Consider the following 22799-nt stretch of genomic DNA (forward strand, 5'->3'; position numbering starts at 1 on the left):
GGGACAGGACAGGTGTGGGCCCCCGGTTCCCTTGTCGGGTCATTTGCTACATGCCCCTCCTGGAGGCCGTTCCCCTTCTTTGGAAACGTTCTTAGTTCATGTGACTCAGGATGGACCACACACCCCAGCCTGACTCCAGGGCTGGCCAGTCAGAGGGCATGTCCCTGGGCACTGCGGCCAGTCCAGGGATGGACATATGACCAAGTTAGGGCAATGAAATGCAGCTATGGGACTTTGGCCGTGACTCTGCGGCAAGGGGCACCCTCTCTCCACTGGGGTTCCTTCATCAGTAGGACGTGAGCCTGGAGCTGCCACCCATCTTCTTGCTGCCACCCATCTTCTTGCTACCACAGGGAGAGGCCGCCAAGGGGGCAGGCTGTATCAGGCCAGCTTTGCAACCCAGGTACCTCAGCCCGTGACCCAGATACCTCCTCCAGCCCTTTGACACACTGCTACTGCGCTGAGCAAGCTGGGCCTGGTGATGGGATTAGAGGCTGGAGGTCAAGTCACGGAATTGCTGGGTGACCAGGGCCGGGCATTGGGCCCAAAAACCATAGACCCACAAGGTGAAAAGAGCTGGGGTTTGATCCCTGGTTTTTCTGTTCTGAAGCCAAAGTCCCCCACTACTGCCTTTAATACCTGCTCCAAGCTTCTGCCAACAGCCAACTCCTTCCCCTGCCTTGTGAGTACACAGGTCTGGGCCATGCTGCCGGGCCCCACTCGGCGGCCCCAGGAGAGAACGGAGGCCGGCTGTCAGCTGCTCCCTCCCATCATGCTGCTGCCCCTTCCGTGGGGCACTGACCATACCGGGCTTGCCCAGTGTTTAAGGCCCAGGGCACACACAGAGGCAGAAAGGGAGGTAGGTTCTGGAGGTCTCACTCCTGGGTTTGAATCCACACCCTGCCACCTCATGGCTGTGTCATTTGGGACAAATGACATCACCTCTTTGAGCCTCACTTTTTTCATCTGCCAAATGGGAATAGTAAAAACTAATCATCAGCTGTCACCTAAATGTTGACACTGGGCTTGCATTTTCCGTATGTTATCTTGATTTTTCCTACGAGCCCATAAGGCAGACCTCGCTACTGCGTGTTCTCAGTGAAGAAGACCACAGACCCACAGAACTGACAGAGCTGGTTTTTGAACCCTGGTTTTTCTGGTCTAAAGCCAGTGTCGCCGACTACTTCCTTTTTTCTTTTTTTTTAATTGAAGTATAGTTGATTTACAGTATTGTGTTAGTTTCACCCAACTACTTCCTTTACCACCTTCCTTACCAGGTGCTGTCTCAGGTAAGGTTCAGCCAGGAAAACAAGATTGCAGGCCCTGAGGGGGCCGCGCTTCCCCCCATCCTCATCCCCTCTCCCCTCCCCATTGCTTCCTTTCCCCAAAGAGGGAAATTCCAATCCTATAAAAGACAAAGCTCCTTTTTGTTTAAAATGGATTTGCAGGCCCTGAGGGGCTGCAAAACCACTGGAAGAGCTGGGGCAGTAAAGGGTGGGCAGTACCCCCAACCCTGGCGTTTGGAAATCGGGAAGGGCGAGAATTGCACCACAAGGTGGGTGAGCCCCAGGAAGACCCCAGAAGCCACTGGCCAAGTGTCACATCTGTCTCCCTCCAGCCTTTCAGATCTGGAGAATGCCTGAGACTGTCAGAATCTAACCCAGAATCCCACTGCAGGGCACTCTGGGACCCACCATGTGGTCCTGGGCCGATGGCCACATTTCCCCACGCCTGCCTCACCATCACCCATCCCACTGGGCTAATGTGAGGATTCTAACCTGTGTAGAAACTGGTACCCAGGAAGCACTCAGCAAACACCAGCTGCTGTTAGGTGAGATGACATTTATTCGGGTAGGAGCCATGGGCTGCTTTGTTTAACGGCCCCACCTCCGCTGTGCCTTCTGCAGGATGGAATTCCCCACTGTGAGGGTCTTGACCTGTCATCCTTCCATACAGAATCAGGGACCACAAGGAATCTTCCTGGCGGCCATGGTTGCAGCGTCCCCCCGTGACACTCTCGCTGGTGGCGTCAGGCACCCATGGTGTCAGTGGCGGCCACAGCGGCTCCTAGGGCAGAACCCAGGCTGTGGGCTCTTGAGAGGCTCCCCGAAAATTCTTTTACTTCTTAAGTTGACCAGATCGGTGTTTGTGGTCTGAAACCAGCAGACCCACCTGGGGTGTCTGGCGGCTGCGGGGCTGCGGCTCTCACATCTGCTCTGGGGGGAGGTGTGGGGCGGGTGAGAGTGAACAGGGACACATCCATGGATGGGAAAATGTGTAGCCACTGAAGCTGGTATCTTCAAAGAACAGGGAAAACGCTCATGATAAATGTTTCAGCTGAAGTATGATTTACGTAAAGTCCACAAATTTTAAGATACAACTCAATCATTTTTGGACAAGATATGCACCTGTGTAACTACCACCCAGCTCAAAACCTAGGACATTTCCAGCCCCCAGAAGTGTCCCCTCCCAAACAATACTTCCCGAAAGGAAACCATGATCCTGATGTCTATCATGGATTCTGTTCTATCATACACTGTTCTAGAACCTCCTATAAATGGGATCAAACGGTGGGTACTCTTTTGTCTGTCTTCTCGCACCCCATGTTATGTCCATGAGATTCCTTCACAGTGCTGTGTGTATTATTCAATTGTGCGAATATACCACAATCTGTTTACACATTCTACTTGCGTTGGACATTTGGGTTGTTTCCTGTTTGGGGCTATTTGCTGGGCATCGTTCATGCACATCTGGTGTGGACATAAGCACTCATTTCTATCAGGTATATATCCAGGAGTGTCATTACTGCTTCCTAAGATACATGTATGCTCGCAATCTGATTGTTTCTCAACACTCTATTACGAACAATTTCACACCTACAGACAATTTGAAAGAATTGTTCAGTGAATCCCACATTTGCTCCACCTGGATGCCACAATTCACATTTTCCTATAATTGCCTGATCATATCTCTAGCCATCTGTCCATCCCTCTATCCGTTCATTAATGTCTCTACTTCTGTTGATGCAACAGTATAATTTTAAGGAAAAAAAGAGGCAGGATACAAAATTATCCAAAAGCCATAGACCCAGAGACATTGGGAGGAAACGCAGCAAAGCCCCAGTGGCCACAGAGATCTCTGCTTGTAGGATTTAAACATTTTTCTTTTTAGGATTTCCCAAATTTTCTGCAATAAACTTGTAGTAATTTTTTTGATCAAGAAAAAAATCCATTTTAAATAAAAAAGAGCTTTGTCTTTTATAGGATTGGAATTTCCCTCTTTGGGGAAAGGAAGCAATGGGGAGGGGAGAGGGGATGAGGATGGGGAGAAGGGCGGGGTGGCCGCACCCCCTTCAAACAGAGAAGGAACCCAGGGAGGAACCAGGTGCCACCTGGAGAAAGAAGAGCGGGAGGTTGGGGGTAGAGCATAAATTCGGGGCAAAAGCCCCCGCCTGCCTCTCCATAAGACAGAGGTGTGGCGACTTCCCTGGTGGCGCGGTGGTTAAGAATCCGCCTGCCAATGCAGGAGACACGGGTTCGATCCCTGGTCTGGGAAGACCCCACATGCCGCGGAGCAACTAAGCCCGTGCGCCACAACTACTGAGGCTGCGCTCTAGAGCCCACGCGGTGCAACTACTGAGCGTGCGTGTTGCAACTACTGAAGCCCGCGCGCCTAGAGCCTGTGCTCCGCAACAAGAGAAGCCACCACAATGAGAAGCCCGCACGCAGCAATGAAGAGTAGCCCCCGTTCACTGCAACTAGAGAAAGCACGGGTACAGCAATGAAGACCCAATGCAGCTAAAAAAAAAAAAAAAAAAAAAAAAAGACAGAGGTGTGGTTACCAGGGACTCCCAGGGGCAGAAAGAATGGTACCCAAGCTGATGACGCTGCCCCAGAGGGATCCAGGCAGTTGGTGGTTTCTGAGTCCAGCAGGCGCTTTCAGAATGTGGGGATCAGAGCTCAGTCCTGGACATGTGGCTTGAGATCCCTGGAAGAAGAAAAGGGGGGAGAGACTAAAGGAAATAGAACGAAGGCAAACTGCCCCCCCACACAAGCCTCCTGACCCTGAGAGGTATGAGCGAAGGGCTTTGGGGACTCTACCCCAAGCTGGAGGTGACCAATAATAGCGGGGAGAATCTCATCACAAGCAGCGTCTAAGATGAAATTTGGGAGAAGGCAATGGAGGAAGAGACTGGGTACTGTGTTATGCTTGTTATACTTTTCTACGAAAAGCTTTAACAGATATGAAATGGCCAATGAGTTCATGAAAAGATGCTTAACATCACTAATCATTAGGGAGATGCAGATCAAAACTACCAGGAGAGGGAATTCCCTGGTGGTCCAGTGGTTAGGACTCCGGGCTTTCACTGCCGAGGGCACAGGTTCAATCCCTGCTCAGGGAATTAAGATCCCACAAACTGCACGGCGTGGCCAAAAAAAACTACCAGGAGATACCACTTCACACCCATTAGGATGCCTATTGTAAAAAAGGAAACAAAACAGAAAAGAATAAGTGTTGGTGAAGAAGTGGAGAAAGCAGAACCCTTGTGCAAAGAGGGAATTTGACATGGTACAGCTGCTGAGGAAAACAGTGCGTGGACCTAGAAAAATGGTACAGATGAACTGGTGTGCAGGGCAGAAATAGAGACACAGATGTAGAGAACAAACATATGGACACCAGGGGGGGAAAGTGGCGGGGTGGTGGTGGTGGTGTGATGAATTGGGAGATTGGGATTGACATGTATACACTCATATGTATAAAACAGATAACTAATAAGAACCTGCTGTTTAAAAAAATAAATAAAATAAAATTCAAAAATTAGAAAACAGTGTGTGCTTCCTCAAAAAACTAAACATAGAATTACCATTTGATCCACTAGTTCCACTTTGCAGTACATCCCCCAAAGAATTGAAAGTAGGGACTTGAACAGATATTTGGGCACCAGTGTTCCCGGAGCATTATTCACAATAGCTAAAAGGTGGTAACAACCAGTGTCCGTCAACAGATGAATGAATTTTTAAAACGTGGTCTAACCGGGACTTCCCTGGTGGGTAGGACTCTGCGCTCCCAATGCAGGGGACCCGGGTTCGATCCCTGGCAGGTAACTAGATCCCGCATGCATGCTGCAACTAAGAGCCCACATGCCACAACGAAGACCTGGTGCAGCCAAAATAAATAAATATTAAACAACAACACATGGTCTATCCATACAACGGAATACTTTTCGGTCTAAAAAGGATAAAATTCTGACATATGTTATGACATGGATGAACCTCAGAGACACTGTGCTGAATAAAATAGGCCAGACATGAAAGGACACATATTGCATAGTTCCACTTATATGAGGTCCCTAGAATAGACAAATTCATTGAGACAGACAGTAGAATGGTGCTTTCCAGGGGCCAGATGGGGGAAGGAACAGGGAGTTGTTGTTTAATGGGTACAGAGTTTCAGTTCTGCAGGATGAAAAGAGTTCCAGAAATTGGTTGCACAACAATATGAATTTACTTAACCCTACTGAACTGTGCACTTAAAAATGTTTAAGATGGCAAAGTTGGTCGTCTCAGACTAGAAAGACCAACTTCCTAGGATAGGCAGTAGGACAGTGTGAGGACCCCACTGGGCCCATGGTCATGAATTGAAAGGAAAACCAGTTGAGCCAGTCACGGGATGTTCCTCTGGAATATTCAGCCTTTTCAGGGGCAGTTGAGAAGGGCAGGTGGAGAGGAGCCAGTTGGGTTTGCCTAAGGTGGGGGTTTGCCAGGTGGATGTAAGAGAGGAAGAGAGTGATGTGTTAGGATAGGCCAGCTGCTAAAACAAAGAGCCCTCAAATCACCCTGGCTAAATAGCACAAAGCTTTGCTTCTGGCTCACATAAAATCCTTTTTTGTTCTTGGTCAGGCGTCTCTCCTCCACACGGTCACTCTGGGATCCAGTTTCCCTCCTTCTTTCAATGCTGTTGTCTTCACTCTCAGCTCCCTAGGTCTGAGAGTGGGAAAGAAGGTGTGAGGAAGGCATATCAAATATTTAACCTCCTTGGCCCTGAAGGGACACGTTTGACCTCTGTGTGTGTCTTAGTCCATTCATGTGGTGGGCAGGCAGCCTTCCTTCCATGTGGAGATTCAGGGAACCAGGTACTTTCCAACGAGAGCCACTGCCTTGGCTTTCCTCCCTTGGAACCAGGGAAGCAGGAGGGCAAAGAGGCTCTCCCAGGAGGGAGAAGTGACCCACACAAGGAGTCACGTGGTCCTAGTCCATTGCAAGGGGGTGGGGGACCGGGAAATGTGGTCTTCCCATGTTCCCAGGAAGGAGAAGGGCGCCTGTGTAGAGGAAGTACTCATGGAGTCTCTGCCAGGAGGGGCAGGAGTGTTTATGAGGGCGTGGAATCTACACTGGGGGTGGGGAGAAGGGAAGGCTGGAGGGGAGAAAGTGGTAATTACAGCTTGCACGGAGGGTTAAAAAGGGTCAGAAATGGTAGCCAGGTAAGGTCCCAGTAGAGCGCCCTAAGCTCAGACGATAGGAGCTGGCGGACCCAAAGTAGGATGCTGGAAATGCGTTTCAGGACTGGGCTGTTTCTGGTGGTGAGGCAGTGCAGGGCCATGTGTACGGGTCAGTGCGGGTGGACGGGTGGATGAGAGGCCAGGAGACCAGGAGCACAGCATTCTTTCTCTTTTCACCCTCCAGCTGTGGGTCAGGCTCTGTTGGAAGCTCTTTGTAACTGTTCGCTCATTTAATCCTCTAACAACCATATGAGGTAGTGACTCAAATTGTTCCCACTACCTAGGGAATCCCAGCCCATTCATTCACGGCGCACCCACGATGCGCAGCCACTGAAGGGGGAAGATGGACCGAGGGGTCGGTAGACGCAGCGGCCAGCCCAGGAGAGGGTGAGGAGTCTCACAGCAGGAGGGCCAGGGGCGTGGGGCTTTGGGGGAGGGCTGCGCGGGTCCTTGGCCTCAGTCTGGAGGCCTGGCTTCCTGGGAGGATCTGCTGACCCATCGCTGCTACCAGGATCACTCGTGCCTTCGGGGAACCAGAACCTTTGTTCTGTCCCAAGTCTCGAGCTGCTCTTGGCCCAAGAGCCCTCCCCCGCACCCTCCCCCCGGCCAGCCTGGCGCCACAGCTTCGGGCGGTGCCTTGTTGTTATCGTGGTAATAAAAGCTCTAATTGCAAAAGCAGCTTCATCAAGCCTGTCGGAGGAAACCAGAAAAGGCTTTAGCTCTCCTAACCGAACACCGGAGCAGCTCCCACCGGGTCCCAAGCGCGGGGAAGGGGCTTGTAGAGCAGGGAGGCCTGGCGGTCCAGCTGGGACGCCCCCCTGAGACCTTGCCGCAGAGGCACGTCTGGGGCGCCCCCAGCCGCCCCCCACCTGACCCTCGGCGCAGCGTCTTCTCACCGACAGCAGAGGGGCGCAGGAATCCCAACCGGCCGGATTCCTTTCCCCAGGAGCAACCCCTGGCCTTGGAATTTGGCCTGGCAGCTGGGCTGGGAGTGGTGGGTACGCCCACTGCTTCCCAGAACCCGGTGGATTCCAAAGCCATCTTCCCCCCTTCTTCATTCCCGTGTCCCCCTCCCTGACACCAACCGTCCCTCTGCCCTGTCAGATGGCCTCCTGAGAAGCTCTGGTACTGGCCAAGGTCACACAGAGGGTTGCCAGGGGGGCCCCACCTGTGGGAGTTTTCTTCAGGCCGGGGTGGGAGTTGGGGGCTGCCAGCTCCCTTGCTTCCAAGCTGGTCACTAAGGAGGGGGTTGGGGATAGAGCTCGGGGCGTCCAGGCGAGGGTGTCTCCTCCGAGGAGGAAGGGGCCAGATCCTGAGCTTGGAGAATGCGGAGTGGGGATGGCCTGGCGCCGGCCATGGCACCCTGGGTAAGCAAGCAGAACCACTGCCTCCCTCCTGTGCCCCTGGGGCTCAGCTTACACATCTGCTCATGGGGCCCTTGGGCCCTGCTGGTTTTTCTCCACAGAGAGGAGAGTCATCCCAAGGCCACCTGACACAAGTCCAGCCTGCAGGGCCCAGGGCTGACCAAGGAGAAAGTAGTCCAGTGGGGTGCAGTTCCTGAACCAAGGTTTCCCAACTGCTAGCCCAGGAGTCTGGTCCCCACAGTGTGACTTCCATCATAACAGGGATCTTTTAAAAACTGCATTTATTTTTATTTTAAAATTTATTTATTTATTTATTTATTTTTGGCTGTGTTGGGTCTTCGTTGCTGCGCGCGGGCTTTCTCTAGTTGCGGCAAGTGGGGGGCTACTCTTCGTTGCGGTGCGCAGGCTTCTCATTACGGTGGCTTCTCTTGCTGCGGAGCACGGGCTCTAGGCGTGTGGGCTTCAGTAGTTGTGGCACGTGGGCTCAGTAGTTGTGGCTCTTGGGCTTAGTTGCTACACGGCATGTGGGATCTTCCCAGACCAGGGCTCGAACCCGTGACCCCTGCCTTGGCAGGTGGATTCTTAACCACTGTGCCACCAGGGAAGCCCAAAACTGCATTTATTGTGTTATAAAAAAGTAAGGCAGGGACTACCCTGGTGGCGCAGTGGTTAAGAATCCGCCTGCCAGTGCAGGAGACACAGGTTCGAGCCCTGGTCCGGGAGGATCCCACATGCCGCGGAGCAACTAAGCCCTTGTGCCGCAACTACTGAGCCTGAGCTCCAGAGCCCGTGAGCCACAACTACTGAGCCCACGAGCCACAACTACTGAAGCCCGCGCGCCTAGAACCCATGCTCCGCAACAAGAGAAGCCACCGCAATGAGAAGCCCGCGCGCCGCAACGAAGAGTAGCCCCCGCTCACTGCAACTAGAGAAAGCTCGCACGCAGCAACGGAGACCCAATGCAACCAAAAATAAATGAATAAATAAATAAAATAAAAGTAAAGCATGTAGGGCACAAAACCACGGGACAGGTTTTCACCAAAATTGGAAGGTGACTTGGGAAGGCTCTGCTGTGGGGACACAGGAAGTGCACTCAGGGCTGCCCCGGGGATCACTGCAGGACAGTGATGGAGAGCCGTTATCAGGGTCTACCACTGGGGCCCCAGGAGGGCCTCCTGTGCCCTAGGGCCTCAGATTTAGATTTCTGGTGTCATTTCTAAATAAGGATAATCAGAGAGACACGGTCAGGCTTGAAAACGTTCTTCACACCGTACCACTTCAGTGCTCCAAAAACCATAATTATTTTTGATTAATCCTGCTATTAGCTTGTGAACAGTAAAATTATCTTGTATAGGACCCTTTGCATGTGTGTTAAAAGCATTGATTCGTTCAAATTCAATGTTTCAAATATGCCCAGTTTTGATAATTATGTTGAGGTACCAGCATGCCTTGGAAATATTGCAGGTTGGGTTCCAGACCACCTCAATAAAGCGAGTATCGCAACAAAGCAAGTCACGTGAAATTTTCGGTTTCCTAGTGCATATAAAAGTTATATTTACAGTATACTGTAGTCTATTAAGTGTGCACTAGCATTACGTCTAAAAAAACAGTGTACACCCTGTCAACTGAAAAAAAACGCACAGCTTTAAAGTTGAGAATTACGTTTTATTGGGAGGACATTCTGACAGCTCGGAGGAATTGCTCCAAAGAGGTAAGGGAGGAACCAGGATATATAGGGATTTTTGCAACAAAAACCAGGTAGTCAGAACATTAAAGGATTACTGTTAAATAAAGAAAATCAGACATCTCGAGTTAATGAATTTAGCGCTTTTCTGTGTATGGGAAGATGCAAGAGTCTGGGCTCACTGAAGTAATTTCTTTGATATGCACCTTAACTCTCTAGGGCCAGCATCCTATTCTTTCCCATCCTGAGTCCCCTCAGAGTGCACTGTTGAGTACAGCTGCAATGGCTGATGCCACAACATCCTTTGTTCACTAATATGGCAGGTGACATTCTTCGTCCACATACTTTTAAAAATACTTTATTGCTAAAAAATGCTAACCATCATCTGAGCCTTCTCTGAGCGGTAATCTTTTTGCAATATGTCAACTGAAAAAATGCACAACCTAGGGGCTTCACTGGTGGCGCAGTGGTTGAGAGTCCGCCTGCCAATGCAGGGGACATGGGTTCGAGCCCTGGACTGGGAGGATCCCACATGCCGCGGAGCAGCTGGGCCCGTGAGCCACAATTACTGAGCCTGCGCGTCTGGAGCCTGTGCTCCGCAACAAGAGAGGCCGCGATAGTGAGAGGCCCGTGCACCGCGATGAAGAGTGGCCCCCGCTCGCCACAACTGGAGAGGGCCCTCGCACAGAGACGAAGACCCAACACAGTCAAAAATTAATTAATTAATTAATTAATTATTTTTTAAAAATGCACAACCTAAAAACTGAGTTATGTTTCATTTGGGGACCTTCCTGAGGACTACAGTCTGGGAAACAGCCTCTCAGATAAGCTCTGAGGAAACATTCCAAAGAGGTAAGGAAGGAGCCGGGATATATAGGATTTTTTTTTGGAAAACAAACAAACAAACTTATAGTCAAATATCAAAAGATTACTGCTAATCACAAAAACCAGACATCTCAAGTTAATGATTTTAGTGCTCTTCTCTGTGTGGGAAGATGCAAGAGTCTGGGCTTGTTGAAATTATTCCTTTGACAGGCATCTTAGCTATCTAAGGCCAGTATCGTGTTATTCTCCATCCTGAATTCCCCTCATGGTGCGATGCAGGGGGATGGCTGCAGTGGTTGATGGCTTGATGGCCACAACATTTGTTTTTTACTGAAATAGCGGGCAATATTTTTTGTCCACAAAAACATCAAAGATCACTGATCACAGATCACAGTGGCAAATATAATAATAATAAAAGTTTGAAGTATTGCCAAAATTACCAAAACATGACACAGATATGAAGTGAACAAATGCTGTTGGAAAAATGCTACCAATAGACTTGCTCCATGCAGGGTTGCCACAAACCTTCAATTTGGAAAAAATGTATTTGTGAGGAGCAATAAAACAAGTTATGCCTGCATTTCTTCATTTTTGAAAGTGCTAGGAGCCTCAAAGAATGGAAAAGTCCCCAGGCCCTGGTAGACTTCTGGGAGGCCCTGCATTGCTATAGTTCCTGCAGGCTTTGCTTCCCTCATGGTACTTGGGATGAGTTGCTGCAGGGCCACTCTTACTAACAACAGATGATGGCTGCTCTCTGCCAGTCTCTGGGAATCCAGAGAACAATCAGTAGAAGGGCACAGCTACCCTTTGTGTGGCCTTGACTTTGAGTCCAGCCCTTTCCCTGCTGGCTTCCATGACTCCCCCCAACAAACCTGTAGGGTAGGAACAATTATCTCTATCTGGTATAGAGGGGTAGGTAACTTGTCCTAGGTCACACAGTTGGTGGAGGCAAAAGCTCCAAAGACAGGTTTTTACCTCTAATGCTATACTCAGGATACCTGCATATGGGGGATGGGGCGAGGGCCTGTCCCAACCACCGGACGCATGGGCATACAAGTCACCTGCTTTCATTAAACTCTCTGGGCCCTAGGTCCTACCTGTGGCCTTGAAGCATTGAGGCTAGGTGTACGGTAGAAGGATGCCTCTGAGAAAGGCTGAGACCTCTGGAAGCTGCTGGCCTGCCAAGTCTCTAGCTGACAGAGCTTCCTGGGCTGGGGCCAAACCCAGGCACTGAGTGAAGGGGCCCAGTTCCATGTCACACTGCTGGCAGGGCTGTAACCCAATCTTTTTTTTTTTCTTAATTTATTTGTTTTATACAGCAGGTTCTTATTAGTTATCTATTTTAATTAATTTTTTAAAAATTTATTTATTTATTTATTTTTGGCTGTGTTGGGTCTTCGTTTCTGTGTGAGGGCTTTCTCTAGTTGCGGCGAGCGGGGGCCACTCTTCATCGCGGTGCGCGGGCCTCTCACTGTCGCGGCCTCTCTTGTTGCAGAGCACAGGCTCCAGACGCGCAGGCTCAGTAGTTGTGGCTCACAGGCCCAGTTGCTCCGTGGCACGTGGGATCTTCCCAGACCAGGCCTCGAACCCGTGTCCCCTGCATTGGCAGGTGGATTCTCAACCACTGCGCCACCAGGGAAGCCCTATTTTATACATATTAGTATATATATGTCAATCTCAATCTCCCAATTCACCCCCCCCTTGGTGTCCATACGTTTGTTCTCTACATCTGTGTTTCTGTTTTGTAACCCAATCTTGAGCAGGTAGGATTTCAGTCCGTTTATCTCTCTGCGCTCACATTAATATTTTAAGGCTCAGAGCTGAAGTTGGGGTGCTGGGTCTTGAGTGTAGCCTGGGAGGGGGTGGTGAGCACAGCCCAGACAGGGCTGTCCTTCTCCAGCCCTCTAGGGAACTCCCACTGTGCCAAGTGCCTAGGACTTTCTGGGTCAAAGGTGCTTTTGGTGCAGAAGGATGGGGTTCTCCTACATTCAGAGGGTGGAGTCCTGGGTGGGTCCTGGGTCCTGTCCTTACCAGCTGCCTGCCTTGGACAAATGGTTTTACCTCCTGGTAAACCATTCTCACCTGAGAGATGAAGTGCTAATTACACTTACCACACTGCTGGCAGTGAAAGTTCAAAGATGCTGGATACAAGTAAGGGGCTTGCACAGGGCCCGCTCCTACCAAGTGCTTGACAAGTGGCCCCTCTCTTTTGAGAGGAGGTAGACTCACAAAACCTTTCCTAGGAACAGGCCTTGCAGCTGGAGCTGGTGGCAGGGCTGGGGCCCCTGGGTGGATCCCGTTGTTCCTTGGGGCAGGCCCCTGGCCTGTGCAGTGGCCCTGGTGACTCCTCTGCCAGGTTCCTCAGGCCAGACCAGAGGAACCAGTCTGCAGGAATGCCAGAGACTGGACAGGGACCTCCTAATCTGCCCCCTCTAATCTGTCCAAGGCACATCACCCACACCGTGTGTCTGCTCTCAGAATTCAGCATCAAGGAGCTTTTGGAAAATTTTTTCCGATGTCCTAGAAGAAAAGATTTTACACTTGGAACACACTCTCTCCAGCACCAGTGGCTGCCACAGCAAATTCCTCTCCAAGCTTTGTCCACCTGTGCACAAATGATCACATTCTGGTCATCAGAATGTACATTCCAGTTTGCATTCTTTTCTTATACGACGTCGTCTTCCGAGGCTGAGTTGCTACAAGTGTGTGCATTATTCATTGCCGAATGCCAGCTGCTGGCCGAGAAGCCACGCCATGCAGCACGCTGCACGTAACAACAATATGGGGCGGGGGGTTCCTGCTCGCCGCACACTTCCTGTACATCCTCTCGCTCATCCCTCACAACAACCCTGTGCCCTGCGGATTATAACCCCCAGGTTACAGCTGAGGAAACTGAGGCTCAACCCAAAGTCATACAGTTAGGAAGTGCTGAGCCAGAACTTCATTTGTTCAGCAAATACTTCCGAGGGCCTACAAACCTCAGGGCCTGCTGGGCACTGTGATGAAGAACAGGACACTTAGGTGCCTGCTCTCCTGGAGGTTCCAGTCTGGTGGGGACACGGACAATACACAATAGAGCAACTAACAAGGGGGAGGGGGGAGGGAGAGGGGGGCGTGGGGTGGGCAGCGTTGCTCGTCCAGATTGGAGCAGGGGCCAGGCAGAGCTGCTTTCCTCACTGCCCAGTACTGCCAAGCCCTCTGGCTGGCACACTGAAGGCACTCGAGAAATGTGCGGAAAATGAACCCTGCTTACCAACTTCACTCCTGTCTGATACACCAACATCTTTTATAGCGCAGTCCAGGGCGTTAGACAAACACTTAGGTTATTTCCAGCTTTCTTCAGTGAGAGAGAACACGGTGATGGGCAGCTTTAAGCACAGGGCTTTTTGCTGCCGATGACTTCTTTTCTTGGGAGGAAGTCTTGAGAATAGGGTTGCTACCTCAAGGGTCATGGGCATATTTATCCTTCTGGATTTCTCCTTTGGGTGGTGACACGCCTGGCACTTTTCCTGAGCACCTACCGTGTGCTGTATACATCATCACAGATGACTCTGGAAAGTTGCTATTATTATGCCCCTTGCAGAGGTAAGCAGACTGAGGCTCCTGAGTGCCCGGTAGAGCTGCCTTCTCAACTAGCTCAAACACCCCTAATGTAAAACCTAATATTTTAGCATTACTATATGCCAAGCTTCCTCAGTCTCTGCTTCGGCGGTGTTGCGTGGAATTGACCACCCCGGTGCTAAGGGTGGGTCCTGACTGGCCAGGCCAAGGCTGGGCCATTGAGAGCTAAGTCCAGGCCTTTAGTTTGACTGTAGGAGAGGGAAGTTTTGTCCATATGGACATGGTGCTCTTCACACAAAGGAGCCGGGACACCTGCCTTGCTCCTCACCTTGGCCAAGGGACCTCACCTGAGTTGTTCAGCCTCTGCAGGACTCAGTCTTCATATCCATTTAATGGAAGCAGTAACAGATATAACTTTCCAACATTTTTAATGAGGCAATTTTTTATTCCCACAGGGAACTGCGATCCCACAAAGGGGTCTGTGGGTTCTAGTAGCCTAAACCGGGCTTGAAATGACAGAGGCTCAACCCCTACTTCCTGTGCCCCTTCCTCCTGGCCAGGTTTCTGGCGTTCCTCTGAGATTACCAGGCTGCTGTCACAGGACAGTGGGATAAAGGCCTGTCACCTGGGCAGACCATAGACACAGCCCCACCATCTGAGGGCTGGTATTTTTAGACAAAGTCCTTGGCTCTCTTATCTAAATGGCCTGACTGTAGACCTTGATTTCTCAGCTTTTCCAACATCCACTTGGACTCCTCCTCCGCCCCCGCCTCAATGCCGGATGGCTCCCAGCTCCCTCCAGTTCAATGTCCAGGCCCACCTCCACAGCTGCCTTGACAAAAGCCCCCTTTCATCATAATCCTTTTGTTCAATGAGCGCATTTTTCTTGGAGCAAGTTCAGCCAAGTGCACACTGCTAAAAAGAGATGTTTTCTTCCCGAAGACTGTGAAACCCCCACATAGAAGCCTTTTCCTGCATGCCAGGCGCTGAATTTCCTAAGCAGCCAGGGAACCCTCTTGTCCCAGCTCATGCCCGGTAAAAACAGGATCTGTAATTTTAAAATTTATCCATACTCCAATTGCTTTCGGAAAGGATTGGGGCGGCGGGGTGAGAGAGGAGTGAGGGACATGGGGCAGTTCATGGGGTAAATGTGGTAAATGGGAGCAGGGGCCCTTGCCTCCCCTCCGCGGGCAAAGGTGTGTTAGTCACAGTCACGGGGCTGCCTCCAGCGTGGGGGCGGGCGGGGCGGCATCCACAAAGCCAGCAGCCCCGTGGCTCTCACCTTTGGCCAGTACGCAGGGCAGCTGCGGGGATGCCGCCCGCCCGCCCCGAGCCTCTAGGCCCTGGCATCCTCAGCACCACGGACAGGGAAACTGAGGCTGCAAGAGGCTTCAGAGGGCTCCGCGGCCAGCTGTGCGGCCTTGAACCAGTCGCCTCTTCCCCCTTTCGGGCCTCGGTTTGTGTGACCCGGGGACAATAATTTCTCAGGCTCCAGCTTGGACGGGGCGTGGCCGCGCCTCGCAGGGAGCTGAGCCGGCGCTGGGAAGTGTTATAAAAACACACGTACGGAGCTGCAGAAGGAGGTGCCTCGCCCCAAGGTCATGCGGAAAGAGAAGCCAGCCTCCAGGGACCGGCTTCCTAACTGCCCGCGGCCAGGTCCCGGCCTCTAATGTCCTGCAGGATTCGAGGGGTCAAGCAAAGTTTCAGCCACCAAAGCCAAGTTCTGGCTCCCCCGAGGCTCAAGGGCCGCGCAGCCCCCACCGGGTCTCGGCCACCCCCACCCCCACCCCCACCCCGCCGCCTCGCTAGCTTTCTCCATTCTCGCGACCCCGGGCACCGGCTCAACGCCCCGCCCCCCTCGAGGCCCCGCCTCCCGCGGCCGCAGGAAACGAAACGGGTGGGGGGGGGGCCTTGTGCTGCCGCAGCCAATGGGGAGGAGGCGTGGCGAGAGCGGAGGCGATTGTGATGCGCCAGGCCGACGGGCGGCGGCCAATCAGCGGCGAGCGCGAGGGCGGGCTGTGACGCGGACGGCGCTCCTCGTGCGGCGGCGGTATAGGAGCGAGCGCCACAACCAGCAGGACCAGCCAAGCGCCGCCGCCGCCTGCTGCTTGCCGCCTCTACGCCGCCGCCGCCCCGCGCCCGCCCGCCGCGCCCCCAACCGCCGCCGCCCCCGGCCTGCCCGTCAGCGAGCGGGCGAGCGGCCTCCGCGCCCGGCCTCCGTGAGGGGGGCGTCCAGCCGGACCCTGAGCCTCGCCCTCTCGCGTTGCGGCCGACCGCGCCTCCTCGGCCGCCTGCCCGGCATGAAGACCAAGTTCTGCAACGGGGGCGAGGCGGAGCCCTCGCCGCTCGGACTGCTGCTGAGCTGCGGCAGCGGCAGCGGCAGCGCGGCCCCGGCGCCCGGCGTGGGGCAGCAGCGCGACGCCGCCAGTGACCTCGAGCCCAAGCAGCTGGGCGGGCGGCAGCCGCAGCTCGCGCTGCCCCCGCCGCCGCCGCTGCCGCTGCCCCCCCCGCCGCCGGCCGACGATCAGCCCGAGCCCAGGACGCGGCGCAGGGCCTATCTGTGGTGCAAGGAGTTCCTGTCCGGCGCCTGGCGGGGCCTTCGCGAGGACCAGTTCCACATCAGTGTCATCAGGTCGGTGTCGGCGGCGCGCCGGGGCGGGCGGGAGGGAGGGTGGGCTGCGCGGACGCGGTCGGGTGACGCTGGCCGGGGGCGGAGCCTGAGGTCGGGGGGCGGGGCCGGGGGCTCTGCGGCCCGCGAAGCCACCTTTCAGGAGCCTTTGTGAAATCCAGGCCAGATCCCGTGAAACGGGCCCCCGAAGACCTTCCAGAAGGCAGGCTGTTGAAAACATACCGCTTTCGTGGGAAAACACGTTTCTTCTAAGGAGAACAGTACTGTTCAATCATAAAGTACATTTTGTCCAGAAGCTTAAACTGTGTCTAGCAAGTCACTTTGGGTTTAGGGCCTTGAATGAAGGAGGGATGTTTTGGCTGGCTTAAAAAAAATCACTTGGTGACTTACTTTTAGTTCCTCAATTCCATGATTAGGTTTTTCCCACTGAAAGAGACATTTGTTAGCGGTGAAGGGGTGACGTTTGTTAGTTCCCCACTAACCGCTCAGACATGTAGGTGTGTGACCAGCCAAAGTTAGGGTGTGTGGCTCCAAAAATGACTAAGAGCAAGGGAGAAAGAATTTCCCCCCCTTTTCTAAGCTTAAGAAAACTAATCATAAGTTTAAATTACAAAAAAAGTAAGTGTGTACGTATTCAGACTTAATAGCAAAACATAAACTTGGCTTTTGTCCCTCTTGCTCCCATGAGATGATCACTTAACATTTAGTGGGCATCCTTCTATTGAGACCTTTAAAAATGTGTTTTTTCTTTTTCTGCTAATTTTCTTGTAACTGGTTGACCAGGTTGAGTGCAGTATCTAGAAACTGGCTGGCTGGCTGGCTGGCTGCCGCCGATAAGCCCCAAATCCAATTTTAGTCATTTGATTCCTTTTCTGTGCCCGGTGCTTCGTCAGAGCCGCAAATGCAGCAAAATTAACTAAGCTTCACTTTCTTTTTGTGTCTGTGGCCTCTCTTACAGATATGCCTAGGAGCAGTGAGAATCATAAAGGTAGAAAGAGAAAAGAAAACCAAAGAATTGCTTAATGAAACCTTTTTTTGTTTTTTTGTTTTTTCCTGAAATGAGACTGTCTCCCAAACTATCACATTTAGTTAGGGCTGAAAATTCTCAGAAGATCGTCCTAGGCCATGTGATCTTCAGAAGGTCATCCAGCTATAAAATAGAAAACGTAGAGGGGCAGTGCCTGAGGTCAGTGGCTCTGTGCTGACATCAGCGTGAGCTGCCAGGTCTCTTGAACCCACGTCCTACTCCAGTGCTCTTGCCTGTTGCCTCTGAAAACGTTTTGGACACCCTGGATCCAGCTGTAAGATGTTTTTGAGGTGCTTTTCTGGGGAGTGTCACTCATTAGATAAACCTTTGTGTTTTGCTCAAACCTGACATTCTGAAAGCATTGAGGATGTCGATGAAAAAACTAATCGGTAGTCAATCTAGAAAGAAATGGAAAATTTTATTCAAGTCAGACTGAGGGTTATAACCCAGAGACAGCCTCTCACAGAGCTCTGAAAACTGTTCGGAAGAGGTCAAGGGGGAGGCCCAAATATATGTGATTGTTGCAAAGGGGGTGCGTGCAGTCAAGCACACATCTCAGCCGAAGGTTGCTGCTAGTCACGAGGAATGACTTCTCAGTTAATGCTCTTAGTGCCTTTCTAAGTGTGGGAAGGTGCAAGAATGAAATATTTCTCCAGAAGATATAGTATCTCTCTGAGGGTCAGTTCTGTTATTTTTCTGAGGGCACAAAGTACTTCATCCTGATCTTTGCCCTGAATTCCTTTCAGGGTGTGTTGTAAGTCACCGACTACAGTGGCTAATGATTTGATTCTCATTGAACTGGATAGTGGGCAGGATTCTTTATTCTGCAGTCCCTTCCCTTTCGGTTGTAATTTCAACCAATGTTCGGGAGGCATTTCGTGACCAATCTGTCCCACTGCGTTAAGAATGCTCATTCCCAGGTCAGGTGAAGATTTCGTTAATAGGCCACTTAATGTGCTGTTAGTGGACTAGGCCCTGTTAACGGTAGCGAAAAGCCTCTGGACCACCTATCTTAGTAGTCTGTTATGCTCCAGGAAAAGTTTCCTTCTTTTTTTTTTCTTTAAATTTTTTTTTTTATTATTTATTTTTGGCTGCGTTGGGTCTTTGTTGCTGTGCACAGGCTTTCTCTAGTTGCGGCGAGCAGGGGCTACTCTTTGTTGCAGTGCGCGGGCTTCTCATTGTGGTGGCTTCTCTTATTGTGGAGCATGGGCTCTAGGCACGCAGGCTTCAGTAGTTGTGGCTCGCGGGCTCTAGAGCGCAGGCTCGGTAGTTGTGGCGCACAGGCTTAGTTGCTCCGCGGCATGTGGGATCTTCCCGGGCCAGGGCTCGAACCCATGTCCCCTGCATTGGCGGGTGGCTTCTTAACCACTGCGCCACCAGGAAAGCCCCGAAGGTTCCTTCTTGTTGCTTCTTCCCATATCTAGAGCTATACTATTATAATCGTTGGTCTTATAGAACTATAAGTTTGGTCAATCATTTCAAGTTGGCTAATCATCATTAATTTTATTGGAGGCTTAGTCACACACTTGGTAATGCAAGAAACAGTAATCTTGTAAAATAGGCAGATTACTGGTAATATAGCTAGTGACATTAATAAGATCATAAGTAAGTATTTAAACTAAGAACTTCCATTAGGTTTGGCCCAGTATCGCCCCAGGTCATCTGACCAGTCTGTTCTGGGCCAGTTGCTGTCTTTAAGGGAAATAATATACTGGCGTTGTATGTGAAGTTCACCAAAGATGTCTTCAAGTGCAAGGTGAGTGAGTGGCGGGTCACTGTGACCCCTAACAGGATTGGGAAAGGAGTTACATGGTTGGCTCCAGAAGAAGAAAAATTGATCTTTATGGTTGAGCAGGTATTTCTGTCACTGGGGAGGTCTGGTTAACGCGTAATGCAGATGCGTGATGCACACCAGAGGGGAGGGAGGAGGCCAAATGGGCAGAGAAAAATTTTATGTTTAAATTTTTCTTGTCTTGCCTTAAAATATGAATTTTTATTTCATCAAGGATGTTTTGTTTCTTTTCTCCAGGAATCAGTGGTCTTGGAAGACACAGCTTTCCTTTTGGTTTGGTGGACCTTTTAAAATAATGTTGTATGGTATGATACACTGCCTCTCAGTCCTGTTTTCTGGAATAGAATGTAGTTATGGAATGAGTTTAATAAGGAGAAAAGAGGTGATTTAGGATATGGGAAAGTGGGTGATGCCTAGCTTTAAAAAAAAAGGCAAAAGAGGTAGTTCAAGTGGGGAAAGGTATACACTTGGTTGAAATTCAGTGGCCCTCCGTAGACAGTTCACGCACAGGTTCTGGCTGTCATGTGCTCTGATCCATCTCTGCAGCCCCGGCTTTTTGCTGTGTGCTGGTCTCTGGGGTGTGTGAGACCTCACCGCCTCAGTGCAGTCCATCCAGTCTGTCCCACACTTAACCCTTTTGCTCCTCCCCACCCTGGAATATGCTTCTCCTGCTTTTTTTCTTTGAGTTATTAACAGCAGCTGGCTGGTGCCTCAGGATTATTTCTCACCCTTTGCATTTGCTCAGAAAGCCCTCCTCAGCACTCAGTGGCAACTCAACCCTAGTGAACTGCTTTTGTGCCCACACCTCCTGTCTGCTCCAGGCCCGCTGTCCTTGCTTAGACCCTGTAACAGGAGGCACCTGTGGATATCCTTGTGCTTTGGGTGACCCCCCCCCCCCCATTCTGTATCCCATTGCCAGGGATTTCTCAAATATCCTGACTCCTTTGTTTAAAAGTTTACTGTGGTGTCCTGTAGCTGGCGAATAAAATCCAAACTTGTTTGCATGGTTTATACTTGGGCCCCAGCCTTAATCTTTCAGGGTGGTTCTTTTTTTGTTGCTGTTTTAAAATCATTCCTTTCCCCTAACCAGCAGCAACTAACAGTGAGCTAGTTACACTTGTCCTTGCACTTCTTGAATGAGCTTTGTGTTTTCAGTCTCCAGACCTTTCTTTGTTCCTACACTCTGCTTGGCAGCCTGGTGTCTGCCTTTTTTTTTTTTTTTTTCCCCCAATAAATTTAATTAATTAATTAATTAATTAATTAATTAATTTTTGGCTGTGTTGGGTCCTTGTTGCTGCACATGGGCTTTCTTTTAGTTGCGGTGAGCAGGGGCTACTCTTCGTTGCGGTGTGTGGGCTTATTGCGGTGGCTTCTCTTGTTGCGGAGCACGGGCTCTTGGCGCGCGGGCTTCAGTAGTTGTGGCACGTGGGCTCAGTAGTTGTGGCACACGGGCTTAGTTGCTCCGCGGCATGTGGGATCTTCCTGGACCAGGGCTCCAACCTGTGTCCCCTGCACCGGCAGGCGGATTCTTAACCACTGCATCACCAGGGAAACCCCCTGGTGTCTGCTTTTAAAATACCTCCTTCAAGGCCTAACTTAGAGAGCCAGACAGAATTAGTTTCTTCCTCGTTTAGGTTTCTTCCATAGCACTTCATGCATACACACCTTTATGTCACAGCACTTACCACATTGTGTGTGTTTATTCGTTCAAGTCTGTTAGATTGAATTCCTAGAGGGCATGTCGTGTTCATCTTTGTATCTCCAGTAGTAGAAGAGTGCCTGAGTTTAGCCCCTGGATTTTAGCTTAAATTGGCTTCTTTGCTCTCCTCCTAATGTGATGACAGGGCTCTTTGTAATCAGACTACTGGTTGCCTGAGTCCCTCCACCTATGAGTGGTATAGGGAAAGATAAAAATTACCGTAACATGAAAATAGTCATTAAGGTACTGACCACTTGGAAATTTTGTCCATGCCGGGACATCACAGCTGAACACTAGCTTCTGTCTCCGCCCATCAAATCAACGTTTGTTATTATCACTCTCATTGCTGGTGGATAAAACAGTCACAGTGAGTTGTGAAATGAAATTGTAAATCTTGCAAAAGATGCAAGATATCATGAAGTTTGATGAAAGAAATGTTTGTGGACTATTAAAGTTATACACACATCTCCCCACAGACCCACTACCAGTTGAGAAATGATAGGATAGATGGTACCATGGGCCCTTCAAAATCAGATCATTTAAATATCAAAAGACAGAGAGGGCCTTGAAAAGACTGGCAAAGTCCTCAGCTGTATTTGCAAAAGTATACAGTAAAAGTCGAAGGAGTGAATTGTGCTTTATGGTGCTATCTTAAAGGGTTTTGGAAAAATTATGCCAAAACTCCCTACTTGATTTCCTTTATATGTACATAGTTACTTTGATAATCTAAATTATGTTACATGTAAAGACATAAATCTGTTTCATTTTTTAAGATAAAGTTTCATTTACACTTTGTTTTTACTACACACTGTGAAAATTTGGTCCCTTAAGGGGCCTTACTTCTTTTTTAAAAAAAATGAATAAACTTAACTTTTTTTTAGAGCAGTTTTAGATTCACAGCCAAATTGGGCAGAAAGTACAGAGTTCCCATTATACCCCCCCCTCCCGCCACAGCCTCTCTCACTGTTGACATCATTCTTCTCCTGCAGTGGTACATTTGTTAAGTCCATGAACCTACACTGACACATCATCACCCAAAGTCCACTCTTGGCGGTGTACCTTGTACAGGTTTGGACAAATGTATAATGATGTGTACTGTATCCACCACTGTAGGATCCTGCAGAATAGCCTCATGGCCCAAAAAGTCCTCTGTCCTCTGCCGATTTATCCCTCCCTCCCCTCAAACCCTGATCTTTTTAGTGTCTCCATAGTTTTGCCTTTTCTAGAATGTCATATGGTTGGAATCATACAGTATAACCTTTTCAGATTGTCTTCTTTCATTTAATAATATGCATTTAAGTTTGCTCCGTGTCTTTTCATGGCTTGATAGCATATTTTGTTTTAGTGCTGAATCATATTCCATTGTATGGGCGTACCACAGTTTATCCATTTGCCTGCTGAAGGATATCTTTTTTTTTTTTTTAAGTCTTTATTGAATTTGTTACAATATTGCTTCTGTTTTATGTTTTGGTTTTTTGGCCCCGAGGCATGTGGGATCTTAGCTCCCCGACAAGGGATCAAATACGTACCCCCTGCATTGGAAGGTGAAGTCTTAACCACTGGACCGCCAGAGAAGTCCCTGAAGGATATCTTGATTGCGTCCAAGTTTTGACAGTTACGAATACAGCTGTTGTGAACATCTGTGTGCAGGTTTTTCTCTGGACATGTTTTCAGTTCATTTGGGTAAATACCAACAAGCCCAGGTGCTGGATTATATGG

The 22799-nt window shown here is 50.3% G+C and overlaps 1 protein-coding gene and 1 long non-coding RNA gene across 11 annotated transcripts in view; one reads left to right on the forward strand and one right to left on the reverse strand.

Moving 5' to 3' along the window:
• Positions 1–11718: 11718 nt before the first annotated feature.
• Positions 11719–15644, reverse strand: LOC309606218. The gene is made up of 2 exons (XR_014231706.1): positions 15216–15644; positions 11719–14981 (listed from the first exon to the last, which is right to left on the reverse strand). It is a non-coding gene; the product is annotated as an uncharacterized lncRNA (long non-coding RNA).
• Positions 15645–15750: 106 nt separating this feature from the next.
• CHKA (choline kinase alpha) overlaps positions 15751–22799 on the forward strand; it is a 61491-nt gene continuing 54442 nt past the window's right edge. For 3 of the 10 annotated variants that reach the window (XM_082343007.1, XM_082343009.1, XM_082343013.1), the window contains exon 1: positions 15755–16565. In XM_082343007.1, the coding sequence (XP_082199133.1) occupies positions 15862–16565 (704 nt within the window). In that variant the 5' untranslated portion in view covers positions 15755–15861. Of the gene's footprint in view, positions 16566–22799 lie in introns of all 10 variants that reach the window. The other 7 variants (XM_082343010.1, XM_082343016.1, XM_082343015.1 and 4 more) reach the window with 6 other exon arrangements.

Source organism: Balaenoptera borealis (assembly GCF_965194805.1).
Source record: "Balaenoptera borealis genome assembly, chromosome: 11".
Lineage (NCBI taxonomy): Eukaryota > Metazoa > Chordata > Mammalia > Artiodactyla > Balaenopteridae > Balaenoptera > Balaenoptera borealis.